The 16,859-nt window shown below is 50.0% G+C and overlaps 1 protein-coding gene across 2 annotated transcripts in view; it reads left to right on the top strand.

Moving 5' to 3' along the window:
- Window positions 1-314: 314 nt before the first annotated feature.
- AXIN1 (axin 1) overlaps window positions 315-16,859 on the top strand; it is a 77,061-nt gene continuing 60,516 nt past the window's right edge. Inside the window, exons 1-2 of one of the 2 annotated variants that reach the window (XM_088523119.1) lie at window positions 315-364; window positions 1,911-2,879. In XM_088523119.1, coding sequence (XP_088379245.1) covers window positions 2,002-2,879 — 878 coding nt within the window. In that variant the 5' untranslated portion in view covers window positions 315-364; window positions 1,911-2,001. Of the gene's footprint in view, window positions 365-1,907; window positions 2,880-16,859 lie in introns of both variants that reach the window. The other variant, XM_088523118.1, reaches the window with a different exon arrangement.

Raw genomic sequence — 16,859 nt, 5'->3', positions numbered from 1 at the left:
CCGGGCCGCTCCGCTCCGCCCCGCGGCCGCCCCGTCCCCGCGGCCGCTCCCGCCCCCGCGGCCGGCGGCGGAGCCCGGCGCGGGCTGGCGGCGCGGCCCGGCGCGCAGTACCGGGCGGCGGCGCGGGGGGCGCGGCTGAGCCGCTCTGTGGCGGCGCTGCGAGGCAGCGGCGCAGGCGGAGCGGAGCGGTGCGGGGCTCGCTGCTCTCCGTGTCGCCGCCAGAGCCAGCGGCCGCGGCCATGGGCGTCCCGGGCCGCCCGCTTTGTGCCGCCGCCCCGCGGCCGCCGCCGCCCCGGCCCGCCGGCCGCCGCCGCTGCTGAGCCGTATGGGCCGGGCCCCGCGCCGCCGCCGCTGCTCCGTGCGGGTGAGTGAGCGCAGGGGAGGCGGCCCCGAGCGCAGGCCCCGCGCCGAGGCCGCGCCGGGAGGCCGCCGAGCCGCCGCTAGGCCGCCGGGGCGCCACGGAGGGAACGAGGGAGGGAGGGAGGGAGCGAGCGGGGCGGCCGCGCCGCGCGGAGCAGAGCCGAGCCGGGGCGGGAGGGCGCAGGCCCCGCCGCTCGCCCCGGGCTTGCCCGGCGCGGGGCAGAGCCCTGTCAGCCCGGGGCGCCGCGGCCTCCCCGCCGCGCTGCGGAGCCGCCGAGCGGGGCAACTTCTCGCGGGGGCCGCCCCGTCCTCGTCCCCGGCGGCCCCGAGCAGCCATGTCCGGGCGGCTGTGCCCGCGGGCAGCGCGGAGCCGCCGCGGGCCCGGCTCGGCGCCCCGGGCGCCCCGCGGAGCTCGCGGCCTTCGGCCTGGGCAGGCCGGGCCGGGCTGGGCTGCCCGCGGAGCCCCGGGTGACAGCGGCCGCGGGGGCCGCGGTGCCGCTCGCCAGGCCTTGGCGCCCCCCGGTTCCGCTGGGGACACGCGCCGCGGTGGTGAGGACAACCGCGGCGTGGCAAAGGTGGTGGCTCCGGGTCAGCCGAGGAGCTGGAAAGGGGGGAAGATGGCCAAGCGTCCCAAAGACGCGCTCATCTGTGCAGGGTGAGCTCGGGGACGGCAGCCGAGCACCAACGTGTCTTCCCGGCCGTGTGTTCACATGCGATGGAGCTAACGCGGTGCAGGGAGCAGCTGGGCAGGCGGCCGGGGCTCTGCAGCGCGCGGGGCTTCGAGCCTCGCGGTGCTCTGTAAAACAAAACTTTCACTCCAGTCTTTAAATAATTAAGTGCCTTCCCTGGCCGTGGAAGTAGCCGTCCGGGGATTATCCAGGGATTGCTCTCCTCAGCTCTTCCCTCCTTCCCCACTCCTGCTATCCTCCATATTGACTCGTTACCCTTTCTTTAAAAAGTTACCTTTGATCAAGCTGCCTTTTCAGCATGATTTTTTCAGCCTCATTTGATGTCCTGAAGCTTTCCCAGGTGATCTTTGTTATCTTACACGATCCTTTGCTGCACGGCCTCCCGCTGTGAAACGCGGCGCCAGAATTGCGATCCTGCAGGAACATGCCTGTTAGAGGCAAGAATGTGGCTCAGATGCCCAAAATATTGGGGTCAGCGTTGCCTTTGGATTCCCCCAGCACTAGGCAAGACCACGCAGCAGATCTCTAAAATGCAAGAATTTGAGAGGAATTTCACATTGGTATGTCACTTGGTTGCATGGAGAGCCAGGCACCTGTGCTTGATCAAGTTGTGGACTAAGTTTCAGTCTGAATTGGGTATTTTTTTCAGGGTATGTTTCACAAGCCTTAAATTCCAGCTTGGGGATAAAAATTCACTAAATTTGTAGGGAGATAAAAACAGAACTCAGGACTCAGAGCTTTGTCATTGACTCTGCTGGAAGAGAAGATTTAATACAGTAATGTAAAGCAAAATTATTGATTTGCAACCTTGGAGTGTTTATTTGCAGTAATACTTCATTTTTTTCTGATCTGTTTCAGCAGAACAGACGTGCTCACGTTGGAGCTACAACTGCTGATGTTCTGAGATTTCAGTTCTTCTTCCACGGTTCCTGTGCAAGCAAGTGCCATAAAAATGAATGTCCAGGGGAAAGGCTTCCCTTTGGACCTCGGAGGAAGCTTCACAGAAGATGCTCCGAGGCCACCAGTTCCTGGTGAGGAAGGTGAACTTGTGTCTACAGATCCAAGGCCTGTTAGCCACGGCTTCTACTCCAGTAAAAGCGATGTCGTTAGAAGTGAGATGTCCACGGCAACACCAAGGCGCTCGGATTTGGATTTGGGGTACGAGCCGGAGGGGAGCGCTTCGCCAACTCCACCCTACCTGAAATGGGCCGAGTCGCTGCACTCCTTGCTGGATGATCAAGATGGTATCAATCTCTTCAGGACTTTCCTGAAACAGGAGGACTGTGCGGATCTGCTGGACTTCTGGTTTGCCTGCAGCGGCTTCAGGAAGCTGGAGCCCTGCGTGTCTAATGAGGAGAAAAGACTCAAACTGGCAAAAGCCATTTACAAAAAATACATTCTTGACAACAATGGAATTGTGTCCCGGCAGATCAAACCAGCCACAAAAAGCTTCATAAAAGACTGTGTGGTGAAACTGCAGATTGACCCTGACATGTTTGACCAGGCCCAAACTGAGATACAGTGCATGATAGAAGACAATACCTACCCTTTATTCCTTAAGTCGGATATTTATTTGGAATACACAAGGACAGGTGGGGAAAGTCCAAAAATCTATAGCGATCCAAGCTCAGGGTCTGGGACAGGGAAAGGGCTACCTGGTTACCTGCCTACTCTGAATGAGGACGAGGAGTGGAAATGTGACCAAGACACGGAGCCGGAGGCCAGCAGAGACTCTGCCCCCTCGAGCAGGCTCACCCAGAAGCTGCTCATGGAGACGGCGACCCAGCGGGCCACGTCGACTCGGCGCTACAGCGAAGGCAGAGAGTTCAGGTACGTGAGCGCGCCAGCAGCGCCTGCCCCGCGAGTCGCCCCCGTGCAGAGCTCGGGGGGCTGTGCTCAGCCTGGAGGTGCCAGGGAGCAGGGGATATTCGGCAGCTGCTGCTGCTGGGGAGTGGGCAGGCATCGATACTGGGGCAGCAGGACACCGCGGTGGCACTTTGTTGGGATGCAGCTTTGTTTGAATGTAGTTGGGATTTATTTTGAGCTTGTCTTTGGCTTTCTCGTTGATTCCCGTGAATAACCCTGGTAGCACCCTCGGGTTCCGCTGCTGAGCGTGGTCCTGTAGGACGCAGGCCTTGGTGCGGAGCTGGGAGCTGTGGCAGCGCTCCGGTGCGCGCCGAGCGAGCGGAGGAGCTCGCGTCCCGCTTGGCTTGGAGCCTGCAGTGGCAGGAGGTCAGTGTTCACTTGTAGGAACGCAGCTGAATGCGGCTCGTGGTAAAAGTTCACCCTGTAAATATACAAGGAAATGGTTGCGATGAGCCACAAGCAGAGGCTGCAGGAAGCGTGTGGGGAATACCCTGGCGTCCGAAATATCCGTACGGGTCAAACGGGGTTCAGAGTGCTCCGTGGAAACGCTATTGCTTTGCACTCGAGGGATTCCTGACAGTGAATTCTAGCCGTGTCAAAGCAGAAGTTGCCAAGTCCAAATAAAACCTTTAGCTTTCATTTTAAAGCTTTTCTGTTCATTAAAATAATAGATTTTTTTTTCCTTAGCTAAATGAGCTGCAGTGTTTTGTAGGCTGTTTTCTTCTGGGTCCCCCACCCACTTCCAGCCAACATGGATTTTGAAACTTGCTGAGAGCTCAGTTAAAATTCCAGACAATTAACTTAGCAGGGAGTTCTCTGGGATCAATAAGTGTGTGTGTGTGTCTAACCCTCGCTGAATCAACAGAACGCGGCCAGAACACATTCCTCCTCCTTAAAAATAAAATCTCCTTGTTTTAAGACTTGCTTAGGCTAAAATCTGACACTCTGTGAAGATTACGAAATGAAGTAGCTGAACTGTCCGCTTCAAAGGCGCCTGCCTCATGAAAAGCATTTCTGTGTTTAATCTCCCTCAGCCGTCCCTTTAGGCTGGCAGCTGGAAATGCAGCCTGCCCTGTGCAAGGTCTCAGCACACTGCAGATGGCGAAATGTTTTTGTTGTGATTCTTGTTTTCTTATAGATTTTTGAGGAGGAGATGTTGCATGTGAAACCCTGAAAAAAGGAGACCTCATGTGAGCTCCTGCTGTTTTAATCAGGAGCCTGAAAAACAAAATCCCGTGGTCCTGGGACATTCCTGTGGAGTTAATAAAAACCTTGAATGTTTCTTGAAGTGCGTTTTCACTGAGCGATTGGGTACTTACTATAAGCGAAGGATTAGGAAAGTCTACCATTTAAGTATCTTTTTATTTAAGCAATAATGGCTTTAACATTGAAAATGACTTATTAGAGATTGAGTTGTGTTCAGCTTCCTAAAGCAGGTAGCAGAAACCTTCTTGGAGTACTGTGCTGCTCAGGTCAGATTTCAGGAAAAAAATGCAGTTTTCCCATTATCTGAATATGTCACTGCCAGATACTAAACTGGCTAAGAAATGAGATATGAAATAGAAGTATTTTGGAATGCAGTTCTCAGTTTCAGGCATTTTCATATGAAATTGGAAAAAGATGAAATAAATTTTCACCTGGAGATGGAGGTCAGAAAAAGAAATGTATTGCTGTGAATTTATTGCGTCAACCAGCCTGTCACTGTGACTGCAGACCCTCTATCAACCCGTTGGGTAGGAAGGCAGGGAAGTGTTTACCATCATCACCAGAGCAGGAGTCATTTCCGAGCCTGCAGTAAGAAAAGATAAGAGATATACATATTTTTAACACTAGCATCAGCTACAATAGTGTCAGCCACATGACAATGGAAGGTGCTGCTCAGTTTTAATGATTGCTGCATTTTTTATTCTAAAAATTTGCTGAGATCCTGATTTACAGAGCGATCCCTTGTCTTTGTGCAGCAACTGGAGGTTGCACTGACGTACGTCCAGGACGTAGTATGGAAAGAGCTGTTTGGAATGGGCTGTTTTTTATTTGTAGTATCTTTTCCCTGCAAATATTTTATTTGCTTACTTTCTCGGGTGAGTAGGAGCCTTGGAAGTCAGTGGAGCTACGAGGAGCGATAGCCGCACGGAGCGTTTGAAAGGCAGGGACTTGCGTCACGCTGAAAATTTCCGCAAACTTTACTTTTTCTTTTGTATATGCATGTAAGAATTTCTCATTATTTTTTCTGGAGGGAATGTTGAAGTAAGCTGGTTTGCATTATATCTGAAGGCCTGTTTAATCTTCTCAAGATTTAGCTTCTATTCCTTGGCTTCCATGGAAACTCCAAATAAAGAGGAATCTGAGCGCATGTAACAGAAGTCTTGTGCTGTGAGCAAGCGAGCATCTTGAATCGGCTCCAAATATGTGCAGCAGAAAGTTCATAAATCTCAAAGCGTAAGCTCTGCTCTTAGGAGGGTAAATGTAAAAACATAAAAAAGCTCAAAATGCAGAAGACCATCCGTTATCACTGGGGGCTGTTTTGAAGGTGTGCAAATACGCACATACACGCGTGGATATCCCAAAGTAAAACCCCATTGCTGTTGCCTACTGTGTTTTTGTGTGCGTAGGCAGAGGCCAATAGTCATTCTAGTTAGGCTCCTGCAAATTAATTGGGCATTGGTTATGGATCAGTGAGCTTCAAAGAGGGAAGCCCCCAAAGATCTGGCGCATTAACTCGCCACTTCCGAAACTGATACTAACGTGGCAGCAAGCGCGGCCAGAGCTTTCATTAACCTCCTTTGGACACACAGGCGTTGGGTTTTGCAGATAGGAAGAGCAGAAATTAAACCTGCTCCTTGCTGCTGCTCTGCAGCCCGTGTTTTATAGCGCTCCAGTAAAACATACGTGCTTTAAAAACGTGGAAATTTGACACTGGTTTGTGAGACTGTCACAGCACGGTGGTTTCTGTGTAGGTCTCCTCGCCATCTTTTCTGCTCTAGGTTGGAGGGGGTTCTGCCTTCCCACCTGCAGAACCTCTGCTCCCAACGTGCTAAAGGGCAGAGCCCACAGACATTGCCTTTGCTTTCTTTATCTGGTGAAAATTGAGAATCATAATGTGGGTGTGGGCATGAACAGCTCTTGTGTCTTCTCTTCCAAAAAGCCAAGCCAGTAGATTTTGTTTGGTTCTGTCCGTAATTTTGCTTTTTTTTTGGGCCCCCCAAGTCTTGAAATACTTCCACAAACAGAGCCTGTTAAAAATGGAGTGTAGAGAAGGGTGATGAGAGGACACCTGGCCGTAGCTGTAGCCTCCAGTGAGTGGACAGGGAGGCCCGTTGAGGTGGTGACAAAAGACAATTTGACAGGCCTGGATGAAACAACTTTTGAATGGAGGTTGGCTCCCTTGATTGAAATGTTCTGATTTGGTTTTTAGAGGCCATTGGCTACATGATCCAAGTCTTGGTTTCCACAGTGCTGAGCTGACCAAGCTCATGGCTTTTCAGAAGAAAAGGGCAGACGCTCTGGCTCTCCACGAGTGCGTGGGGGAGCTCTACAGAATGGTCCTTACGCATTTCCCCAAATCCTGGCAGGGTCTGGGAACTCACAAGAGCGACTCTCGTCCAAACATAGGGCTTGTTTGGACTTTTTCATAGCAGCTGCTCTGCAGAGAGAAAGCAGGGAGAGGAACCACTGATGGAGTTTTGAGGAGGGTGTGGGAGACTTTGTTTCAAGCCTCTCTCAGTAAGAACTGTAACCCTGAGGAGCAATTAGGAATCAATTAGGGAACCAAAAATGTGAGAAGTTGGGCTTGTAACAACAAAAAGCTGAAATTTAGGTGGCAGACCTAATTTTGAAGCTAGCAATTCACAGTTGTACGCTGCTCACTTCTTACTGAAAACTATCCAGTGAAGGGATTGGTGCTAATTGTATCAAATGGGTGGAAAACTGGATGCAAAATCACAAAAGCTAATGCAGGTGTATTCAGAGCGTAGACAATTTTAAGGCATATGTTGCTGTCTTGTCAACACTTAACTTTAATTGAAGAAGCAGCCTGTGCTTTGAACTAGGCTATTGGGACTTCAAGAGAATATGATCACTGGAAAAAGCTGCTGCTAAATATTGGACCTGTATGCAGAGGCAGAAGGAAGAGAGTTTGGGTCTTGACGGGGAACGCTGTGGGGCTGAATGTAGCCAATGTCCCTTCTGGGCTGGTTCAGAGTGGTGGGTTGCGAGGGGCGGATCAAGGACGGTGATGGAAGTTGTACCTGATCTTGGCAGCAGCATTTAAGCCCTGCCATTAATCAGAGTTTGAAACCTGGAGGTCTGGATCCGTGGGGCGTGTTTAGAGATGCCCTGGAAGAAGCCAGGAGGGAGGGCCATCCCTGCAGTCTGTCTAGTGTGGCATCTTTCTACCTTGTCCCTTGTTCCAGCACCCTTTCTTTTGCCTCCTGTTGCAGAGCTGGCCTTCATAATCGTGGTAGGAAACGGAGCGGATAGCCCAGCGGTGTTTGCTTGCTGGGAGCTGTGTGCTGCAGGTGGCCTGTGAAATGTGTTTATGAGTGTTTGGTTTCTAACAGAGATGAAGTTTCAGGAGCTTGGGAGAAGCCGACCCGAGAAACCACCTCTGCTGCTCTCTCCTGCGGCGCCTGGGCTCTCGGGGCCCTGCTGTGGTGCTTGGCGCACGGAGCAAGCGGGAGGACCAGGGCGCTGCGCGGGGTCGAGACGCTGCAGCCGGAACAGCGCGTTTGTGCCTGCGTTCCGGTGTGCAGCTCTCACTTGGTCTTGCTTGGTCTGTGGGGATGGAGGGGCTGATGCTGGCAGCAGTATTTGCATCCATTTAAAATAGTTTCAATGTAAGGTTAACAGCTCCCGAACCTTTTTTTTTTCTTTGCAGTTTTGACCCTGCATTTTGACCAATAATTTTGCACAGCCTGAAATACTAGCTAATGACTTGGCTTAAATTAAAACTGCCGGGCCTGTAACAGCACTCGTAATTGATAGGGCTCAGTTTGCACTGCAAACTATGCTCAGTTTGCACAGCAGTGGCTGCTTCCACATTAAAATGCGTTGGGATGCAGGAGTTGGGCTTCTGCACTGTCCTTGGGAGGAAGCGCTGCCTCCAGCAGTGAGGTGGGACCTGCTGCGCTCGCCCGAGCTGCTCATCTGGTGACCCTTGGTGGCTTGAACGCTGTCAGATACGCAAGGCAAGGAGTGCTGCTGTTTGTGCACAGAAGTTAGGCCTGTCTTTCTCAAATATACTGTTAAACTGATGAACCTGCTGCACAGAAATGCTTACGTTAACAGTGTGAAGTATTTATACTGGCCTTTGCCAAGTTTTAAAATGGATTTTATTTGAAGAATACCTTTTGTGCCCGTGGCTTTGCCTCTACACAAATCAAGATGAAGCGGCGTGTTTGTTGTTTGGTTATGGATCAGTACTTTGACTTCTTTTTCAAGACAGGTAGTTAAGGTTTGATGCATGAGGAGCATTCCCTCCTCTTCCAGCCAGTGACTGCCTCACTTTGTTAAAGTTCAGGTTTACCTGGGTAACAAAACCTTTTTTTCAGTTCTTCTTCTTCTTTTAAGGAATGGACTTGCTCTGAACGTTGCAGACCAGTTGTAGTCTGGTTCAGTCATCCTAGTATCCTTCGGCTCGTTACCAGGAATCCCATTCACTCTAACACGAATAAGGCAAGCAGTGTGCTGGGTTCCCCCCAGGGTCGGGGGAGTTACAGCCCCCTTTTCTTGGAGCTGGTGGTGATCCTGCTGGGTCCCCCAAAAACCAGCAGGATGTTGAGAAGCCGAAGCAGAGCCAGCCGAGAGCTCCCGAGGTGGCGGCGGGCTGGAGCGCGTGGCCTCCCAGGAGCGGCGAGGGGAGCTGGGAGCCTCTCTGCTGTAATCTAATAGCGATCTCCAGTGCTCTAAATGGCAGTTATAAATATGATGGGGCCAAATTCTTCCTGGGACTTGGAACTGATATGAGAGGCAGCAGTGGCCACACGTGGCGGCTGGGGAGGTGTGCGGGTTGGGGGGATACAATCTTCCCCCATGTGATGTGGTGGTCATGGTCCTTCTTCTGCAAGGAGGCTTCTGGGATCCCCCTCAGGCAGCTCTTCAAGGACATCCTGGATTTCATCACTGCTGAAAAATATATTTTGGCTTTTTCTTGGATAATTTTGCAAATATTTGAATCCCAGCTTCTAGATTTTCTTTTGATCTGTATATTACAATGATGACACAGATCATGAAATGCATGCAGTATTTTGGAAATCGGGTTGCAAGTCGGGCTGTTCAGAGTTGTGCTCAGCTTGAGAAAGAGCCGAGTGCTACAAGGCTAAATGAGGATGGAGCCAAGCCCCAAGGCTGCCGTAAGTGTGCCCAGGAGGTGACCATGTCATTGCACCTTGGGCTTGATCTGCAGTTCAGCTGTAACTTTGTTCTGTGTTTTAAGTGTTTCTTTGTTGTAGCTCTAATGGGCTAATCCTTTGAATAGGTAGTTACTATTGGACATTTAAAAAATGACTGCCTCTTGAATTTGTTCTCTTCAATAGTCTCTTAGATGCAGGATTTATTAACAATTGGAGCAGGCTGCAAGCCTTGTTTTTGCCAGGTTTTTGGGAGGGGAAGGACTGAGAAAGTTGAAGGAGTGGCAAGAGAACAGCTACTACCTGCTGGCCCTGTGTTGTAGTGTAGTCGGTGACTTCCACCCCTGCCCAAAACACTTATATAGGTGGATCCATGCTAGCTTGGCCCTGCTGCTACTTACTGTGTATTTAAAAATAAAACACTGGCCTAATTTCATTAGGATTGGTAGAGGAATCTGGTTTCCAAAGTATGTGTAGAGCAGAAAATTGCTGTTTAGTGAAGCACAGAATGGAGGTGCTGATATCCTAAATCAGTTCCTGGAAATATCATTGGATTATTAGGTTCATCCTTAAATCCTTTAAGCAAATTACAGTTAATCAGTCAAATAAAAGAAGAAAGATCTGTTGCAAGGCCTTGCCTTTTGAGCCACATGTAGAGGCTGTAGTAATATTTTAATTTTCTGTCTGTCAGTGAATCTATTGAATCACTCCACTTCCTTATGTGGAGGATTTGAAATTAGAAACTGAGGTTAATTATCTGCATTAAATGGAATATGCGAATGCCACAAAAGCAAAAACCTTCACAATTTGGTATGGTCTGTTAAGCTAGACAGCCCGTTTCAGTGCGGAGAGGGGTTATTTTTCCTTGTTTTGTTCCGTTTGAAGGGTTTTAGTCACACTAATTGAAATGATTAAAAAGTCACATTGCCCGTGAATATAATTCCGAGCATGTTGCAGAAAAGCCCTGACACTTGGTGGGAGCTGCGGCTCGGCTGCGGGAGCCGTTCGCGCTGCCTTCAGCGCGTGCAGTTTCCTGCAGCCTGCCGAAAAATTTCCACGTGTTTTTTGGCTGTATCCGCATGGCCGAGGCCGCTTGTGCTGAGCCGCTGGTTATCGGCGCCTCCCGTGCCCATGGGCTGCCGCAACGGTGCTGTTTATTTGGTGGTCATGATGTGGGGAGTTAATACCGGCGGAGAGCCGCGCTTTTGAGCGTGGCAGGTATAAAATCAGTCTGACGCCGGCAATCCTAACGCCGGTAATTAGCTAATTACTGCCTGCTCAGCTTGCAAGCAGAGCCCCGTCGCTTTGGAGGCTGCAGAAAAAAGACCAACGGCCGCAAATCCCCCGCGCGGTCGAGACGCCGGGTTTGCACCGCCGCCGCAGTGCGGGTAACGTGGGCTCCAACACCGGCCACAAACGCTCCTGTTCATGCGATGAGCGGGATGGGTAACTCGTTCCCCCACAGGAAGTTTTGGAAATAAAGAAGAGTCAGAAGCTGTGCGAGGCCTTGGGCAGCGCCTTCCGTTTGGGTTTTTTTATTTTTCTTTTTTTTCCCACATGTTTTAAGTGAAGCTTGAGAGGCAGAGTCACGTGCGGATATTTGCAGGTGTTTCCAAATGTTGTAAGTTCTGGAGAAAGCGGCTTCTGCCGCGCTGATTAAAACAGTGTGCGCCGCGCTCTTACCTGCCCTCATCTCTGGCATTTGCTGCAGCTCCGAGTCCCTGTTTGTCGGCCGGGCGTTGTGGTCAAGGTTAGGCTCTTTGGTTGGCCATCAGCCTCTCCTTGCTCTCCCCCTTCTCCGTGTTGGGCAGTGAGGTGTAGCTGGATTTACTGAGCTCAGAACTTGGGTTGTAGCAGGTCTCGCTCGTGTGGAAAAGCAGAGCTGTCGAAGCACCTGGTCCTGGTCCAAGCTCTTGTCTGTTGGGACAAGCGGAGCTTTAAAACCCATGCAGAAATTGGATTTTACCTTTGAAGACTCCAATTTTGTGGTAAAATTTGGAATTATTTAGTCCTCTGAACCTGTCCTTTGAAGTACCCACTTTTAGAATGTCCTTATTTTGGTCAAAAACAAGTTGTGGGACCTAGCGGGTAGGATGCCTGCGGGTGGGAAGGAGAGAGCCTGGTGAGGCTAACAGGTTTCTGTAACTCTGTGCTGGCTCTGCCTCCTGGAGCAAAGCAGCGAAGCCGTTTGGCAGCAGCCCTGTGAGTGAGCCCTGGGCTGAAGCGAGTGTTGCCCTCGAGGAGACCAAAAGAGGAATCAACAAATAGAAATTATTCTATTAGCAGGGGCAGAGTTCACAGGTTAACCGTCATGTCAAATCAATGAAATAGGGGCTTGATCTCCTGCACAAGGGCTTTATTGTTTATAAATAAGAGGGCCAAAGCAAAGGCACCAAGTTCTGGGGCTGCAACATTTGCAGCGTGCTGAAGAAAAGGAGGTTCTGTGCAGATTCCAGCATGAGATGCCTCCATAGGACATCAGCCTCATTCCTACTTCAAATGATCGTAAATGATTATAAGACATGACCTTGAATCCTTGTTCTCCTCCTCCTGGTTCTACCCAGATCAAGTTCCTACATCATGTTTTTATATATATATGTTATATACACACACACATATATATAAAAGAAAAACGCAGGGCTCTTTTATGAGAAGTCTCGCCTGTGCACCATTAATTTATAATTCACAGCCCACGTGACTGTTACAACATGTATTTCCTTAGGAAATGAGAAGGGTTCCTGCCTGAGCCCCCAGCCGCAGCCTCGGGGCATGCGTGCGGCCCCAGCGCGTGTCCCCGCAGAGCGGCTAGTGCTCAGCTCAGACCGTCACCCCCGGGCCTTGGGCCTGCGCTCTGCCAGCAAAGCACAGAGCAGAAACTTTCCCCTTTGTTGTAGAACTATTAATATTTAATGCGTCTTTGAATATTAGCACATCCAAGGATGGTATCTTGTTTTCTGCTCTTGGAAAACTACTTTGGAAATGCTTCCTTGGCTACCTTTTCTTCAGGTTTGGCTAGCCTTTGAACAAAGGATCAGCTTGAAGCAAGATGGAAACAGGCAGCGAAGGATGCGCGTGCGTCACCGTTGTGTAGGATTTATCACGCCGTAAAATGAAGTGCTGTGTGTTTGGCCCCAAGATACGCGCAGGGAAGTGTGTGTCCTGGGGTGGTTTGGATGGGGCCGGCCCGGGGAATGGCCCAACGGGAGGCGTTGGGGAAGAGCAGCCTTCCTGCTTGCCAGGAGCGCTGCTTTGGGCCCTGGGGCAGCCTGGCGCTGCCGAGCCGCAAACTTCTGTTCTTTGGCAGAAAGCAAACTTTTTAAATGAGCATGGGAAAAACTTTCCTTTTGTAATCCTAGAGATAACAGGTCATGCAGCTTCACCCAGTGGTTCTTGCACAATAACTTGTGGTCAGGCTGAAGTGTCTGTTTTAGAAAGGCATCCAAGTGCTGGGAGGGCAGGCAGCAGTTTTGTTATCTCTTCCAGTGCTTGGTTACTCTCACTGCTAGCAGCATGTTCCTTGCTGCCTGCTTCCATTTGCTTGCAGGTTTCTGGCTGCTGGCTTTTATGATGGCCATGCTCACTCCGAATACCTTTGCATGCTTTAAAAAGAGAGAAAAAAAAGGCAAAACTGCCAAATGGGTGTGAATATTCTCCTGCCACCTCAGGAGCTTTGTTATGGAAAACCCTTTGGTTTTATTAGACTTTTCAACCCTCCAGTCGACTGTTAAACAAGCCTTAGCTTGTCATGGTTGACAAACCTTAACGCTGGTCTCAGACCTAACCTACCAGTTTAAATGCAGTATTCTTTGTGAGCAGGTTTCTGGGTGGGGACCGTTGGGCTGCGGAGGGAGAGTAGCTCGTGGCCTCTCTTCCTCCCTCCCTCCCCAAATAAACTGGGTGTTACGTTAACTGTCCTGTCACTTCCACGCACCAAAAAGCAACTCCCAGCCCGTGGCTTAGGACCAGGGCTTTCTGCTGCTCGAAGGACTTTGCTGAGCTCTGAGAGCCCAAGTAGATGCGTAATAATAATAATAAAAAAAACAGCTGTGTGATTGGTGTCTGCAGCTGAAGATAAAATGTAGAAAGTTTTTGGAGTGATTCATCCATAATTAAATAAAACCCGTTGAATTTATTCTTAAGCTTTGGAGAGGAATTTTTGCAAGCCTGGTGCTTGCAGCCTGTGATGTTTGTACACCTGAGCAAATGCCTGTCTCAGCAGTTTGCTCGTGTCGAGCGCTCCAGATGTAAATCCCTTCAAAGGGAAACCCAGCACACCTTTGTCTGGCTGGGGTTTCCTACTTCAGAGCTGCCACTGGGGAGGCTCAGCCAGTCGTGACACCGGGACAGGCAGGACGCTGCGGCACACGCCGCTGTCATAACTGTTTCGTGCCAGTTTTGCTCCCCGTGGATCCAGCTGGCACCATGGCAAAGGTTTTAGCAGCTCAGGTCAGCCCGAAGCGCAGAGGGCATCGCTGCTGGGCAGCGCCTTGTGGTTTTGTCAGATTCGGAGCGTGTTTTTTCTCTAGTGAGACACATGTCATCTCCAAGGTGTAGTTATGCTGGTTTTAGTCAAAAATCAGAAGGGAAGAGTCTTCGGGGGGAAGAGGCCCTGGTCCCATTTTGATATATTTTCCTTTCAGGAGGCAGAAAAGAAAATTCTGCATTTCCAAAGGGTCAGCTGTCCCTTTCAACCATCTTTGAGTTGGTTTTGGTGCTTTCAGCAGGGGAACGTTGCTTGCTGGAGCGCCAGTGAGTGCACTGACCTCTCACCAGTTTTGCGGTGAGGATGCTGGCCTTGCATGCCGGCCTCCTGCGCCTTCCCACCGCGCTTCCATGTGCTCAGAAGGACAGATGCATCCCGCAGCTCTTTGGAGTTTCCTCACCAGCAATAAGACACATTCAGGAATTGGCACCCATAAAGGTCAGCGCATGAGCAGTTGCTGGGGCTTGTCAAGGTGATGCAGGTTTTGGTCCCTGATGGTGATGCCCCCAGTCAGCCCTGCCAGTGTTGCCGCCTTCCTCCCCTCCTGCAGGCCCTTTCCTCGGAGCTACCAACCAGCTCGCCAGCAGTCACACTGCACAGGACCCCTTTCCTGTTAATTACTCGCTGTGGGTTGGCACCAGCAACATCAGAAACCCTCCCGGGTAGCCCATCCAGGGCTGGGGACTTGGGTGTAGTGTGTTGCCTCGGGTGCTGTGGAGTAGGATAATCCTCTCACTTCCCAGCTTTGGAAATCAGCCTGGAAGCCTGAGCTGAAGAAACAGGAATGGGCTGGAGCCAAGCCTCTTGTTCCAGATGGAACAAGTGGCAGGAACACCTATTGTCCACAGAGGTGCTGCCAAGCCACAGCAAGCAATTAGCTGGGAAGAAAGATGCGCTTCCTTTAAAATTTGAATTATATACTTTTTTAAAAAATATGCATTTTTTGATATGCCAAACAGGCAAAATCAGGAAAGGGCAAACACGATAAAATTAGGTGATGTGGACAGTTAGCAAGCTGATAACAAAACAGGTTAGTTTGTCAAATGGGATTATATTCTGTCCTGAGCAACAGTGTTATAACATCAGGGCACTCTGCCTTAGGAACAAGACAAGATTTTCCTTGTTTTAAAGAGATTACAGCCAAAGTTTAACACCTGAGATGAGGGGGGCTTGAGGAGCTCATAGCGGATGTTTTTGAGTTCTTTTAGGAAAACTTCTAGTAGGTCCATCAACAGTAGCCTGCATTAAAACATCAGCAGGCTCCTTGCATTGGCCCTTTTTCTGGTGACTTTGGTGTCTCTATCCTTTGGTCACCTCCAAGCTGGGATTTTGTCACTTGGGCAGGGAGGGCACTGTGTCTCGCCACTGTCCATCCCTTGGGAACTGCAGCCTGGTCCTTCCTCGCCTTGGCTTCGTGCGGGGTCAGGTTTGTGTTTGGCCTCTCTTTCTGGCCAGCACTGACTGCTCCAGGCCTGGCCGCACTGCTCATCCTTTCAGCATAGTGACGGCTGGCAATCAGTGACCAAAAAGCCTGCTGGAAAGCAAAGCGCTTTTTATTTACAGCGTGCATTTAAGAACACAAGAGATTCATGAGCTTGGATGGGAAGTCTGCTTTGTCGATTAGGTTCCTGTGAAGCTTGCCCTTGGTAGGTTCTCTGGAACCTGTGTGTCCGCCCTGGGCTTCCCCATGGATAAAGCTCCCGAGGAGGAGCGCGGGGACAGGCTGGTTTGGCCGAGTGCCCCGTGCCACGAGGGGCACTTGTGCGTTTGCGTCGTTTTGTGGAGCCCAGTGTGTCCACTCACTGCCAAGTGTGGGTCGGCTCTCCCTGCCTTAATCCAGGCTTTTCTTCCTGCTCTTCCCTTGGTCCCTCCTGTGCTAGATCCAGCATCTCATTGTAGTTATTTTGTAATTTTACCCCTCTCACCAGATTTTCTTGAACTGCTTAAACGCTCAACAAAAATGTCAGCCACGGCATATGGTGGCATGGAAAGGATCAGAAATACTATCTAAAAGTCCTGCTCTAAAATAATAGTCCCGGCCTAGCAATCCAAGTCATGTGAACAAGAAAAAGCGTTTTAAAAGAATACTTTGCGTTGGATGTGAGGAATGAAGCTGTTATGCCATAACAGTAACTTATGCTGAATTGCATCCTTGTTGCATCTCCCTCTTTCCATGTCATTTTAGAAGTTCCTGTCTAAAAAGCTGAGCTTTAAAAATGAAGGAGATGTATTTCTTTTCCTTCTTATCATTTCATGGTTTTTAATTTACTGTTTGATCTTGGTTCTCATGCATTGAGTGCATGGGAGATACGTTAGAAAGTAGGTGACTGTTTCTTTAAAATCTTTTAAAGCTAAAATCAAATTATTTAGCATAAAATAAGGTGTATTTTCAAATAACACAAATAGAAGAAACGGAAAATATTGTTTATTGGCTTGATATGCGAGTTAGGATCTTCTGTATCTCTCTAGATACTGGATCTAAAATTTCTTCATCTGTACAGAGCGGCAACCAGAGTTCATGATTGCAACCTCGGAAGCCAGCAAAGATAGTGCTGGGCTGAACAAGTTCACAGTTTTATATGTTTCAGGAACTCCTGCAGTTCAGCTCTTTAGAACCGAGTTTGAAGGTTTTGAGTGTAGATAGGGAAATATGTCATCTGTGTAAATTACTCTAAATTACCTGCAATTTGTTGGGAGTTGCCATTTCTAAGTGCTTATTGCAACTCTAGATATTTGAGGAAGCTTTTGATTATCCTGAGCTTGTAAAAAGTAATAGGCTATTTCTTAATTGTTGTCCTCTGTGAAACATAATTACCTGTAATGTATAGCTTTTTATTTGTCAATGCCGCAAACAGGAAATCAAGAATGTCTGAGATAAGTTTGGAGACTCCACCATAGCTTGTTGCATCAGGTGACTTAGGAGAAGCAAATGCCAGGGTTCTGTGGAGAGTGGTCTCTGGTACAGTGTTCCAGGCCTTCAGAAAATTTGGGAAGCCTTCGATATCTGCAGGTCTCACTGCACAGAGCGACTGGTTGTTTGGCCATCTCCACGCAGGCCTAGCTGGGCTGAGCCTGTGCGCAGCCCCGGGACGCGCCGAGTAAAGGGGTGCTGCA

Source organism: Tinamus guttatus, unplaced genomic scaffold, assembly GCF_059628265.1.
Source record: "Tinamus guttatus ecotype Peru unplaced genomic scaffold, ASM5962826v1 Tinamus_guttatus_pri_ptg000172l, whole genome shotgun sequence".
In the NCBI taxonomy this organism is placed as follows: domain Eukaryota; kingdom Metazoa; phylum Chordata; class Aves; order Tinamiformes; family Tinamidae; genus Tinamus; species Tinamus guttatus.
This window is presented reverse-complemented; position numbering and strand designations above follow the sequence as displayed.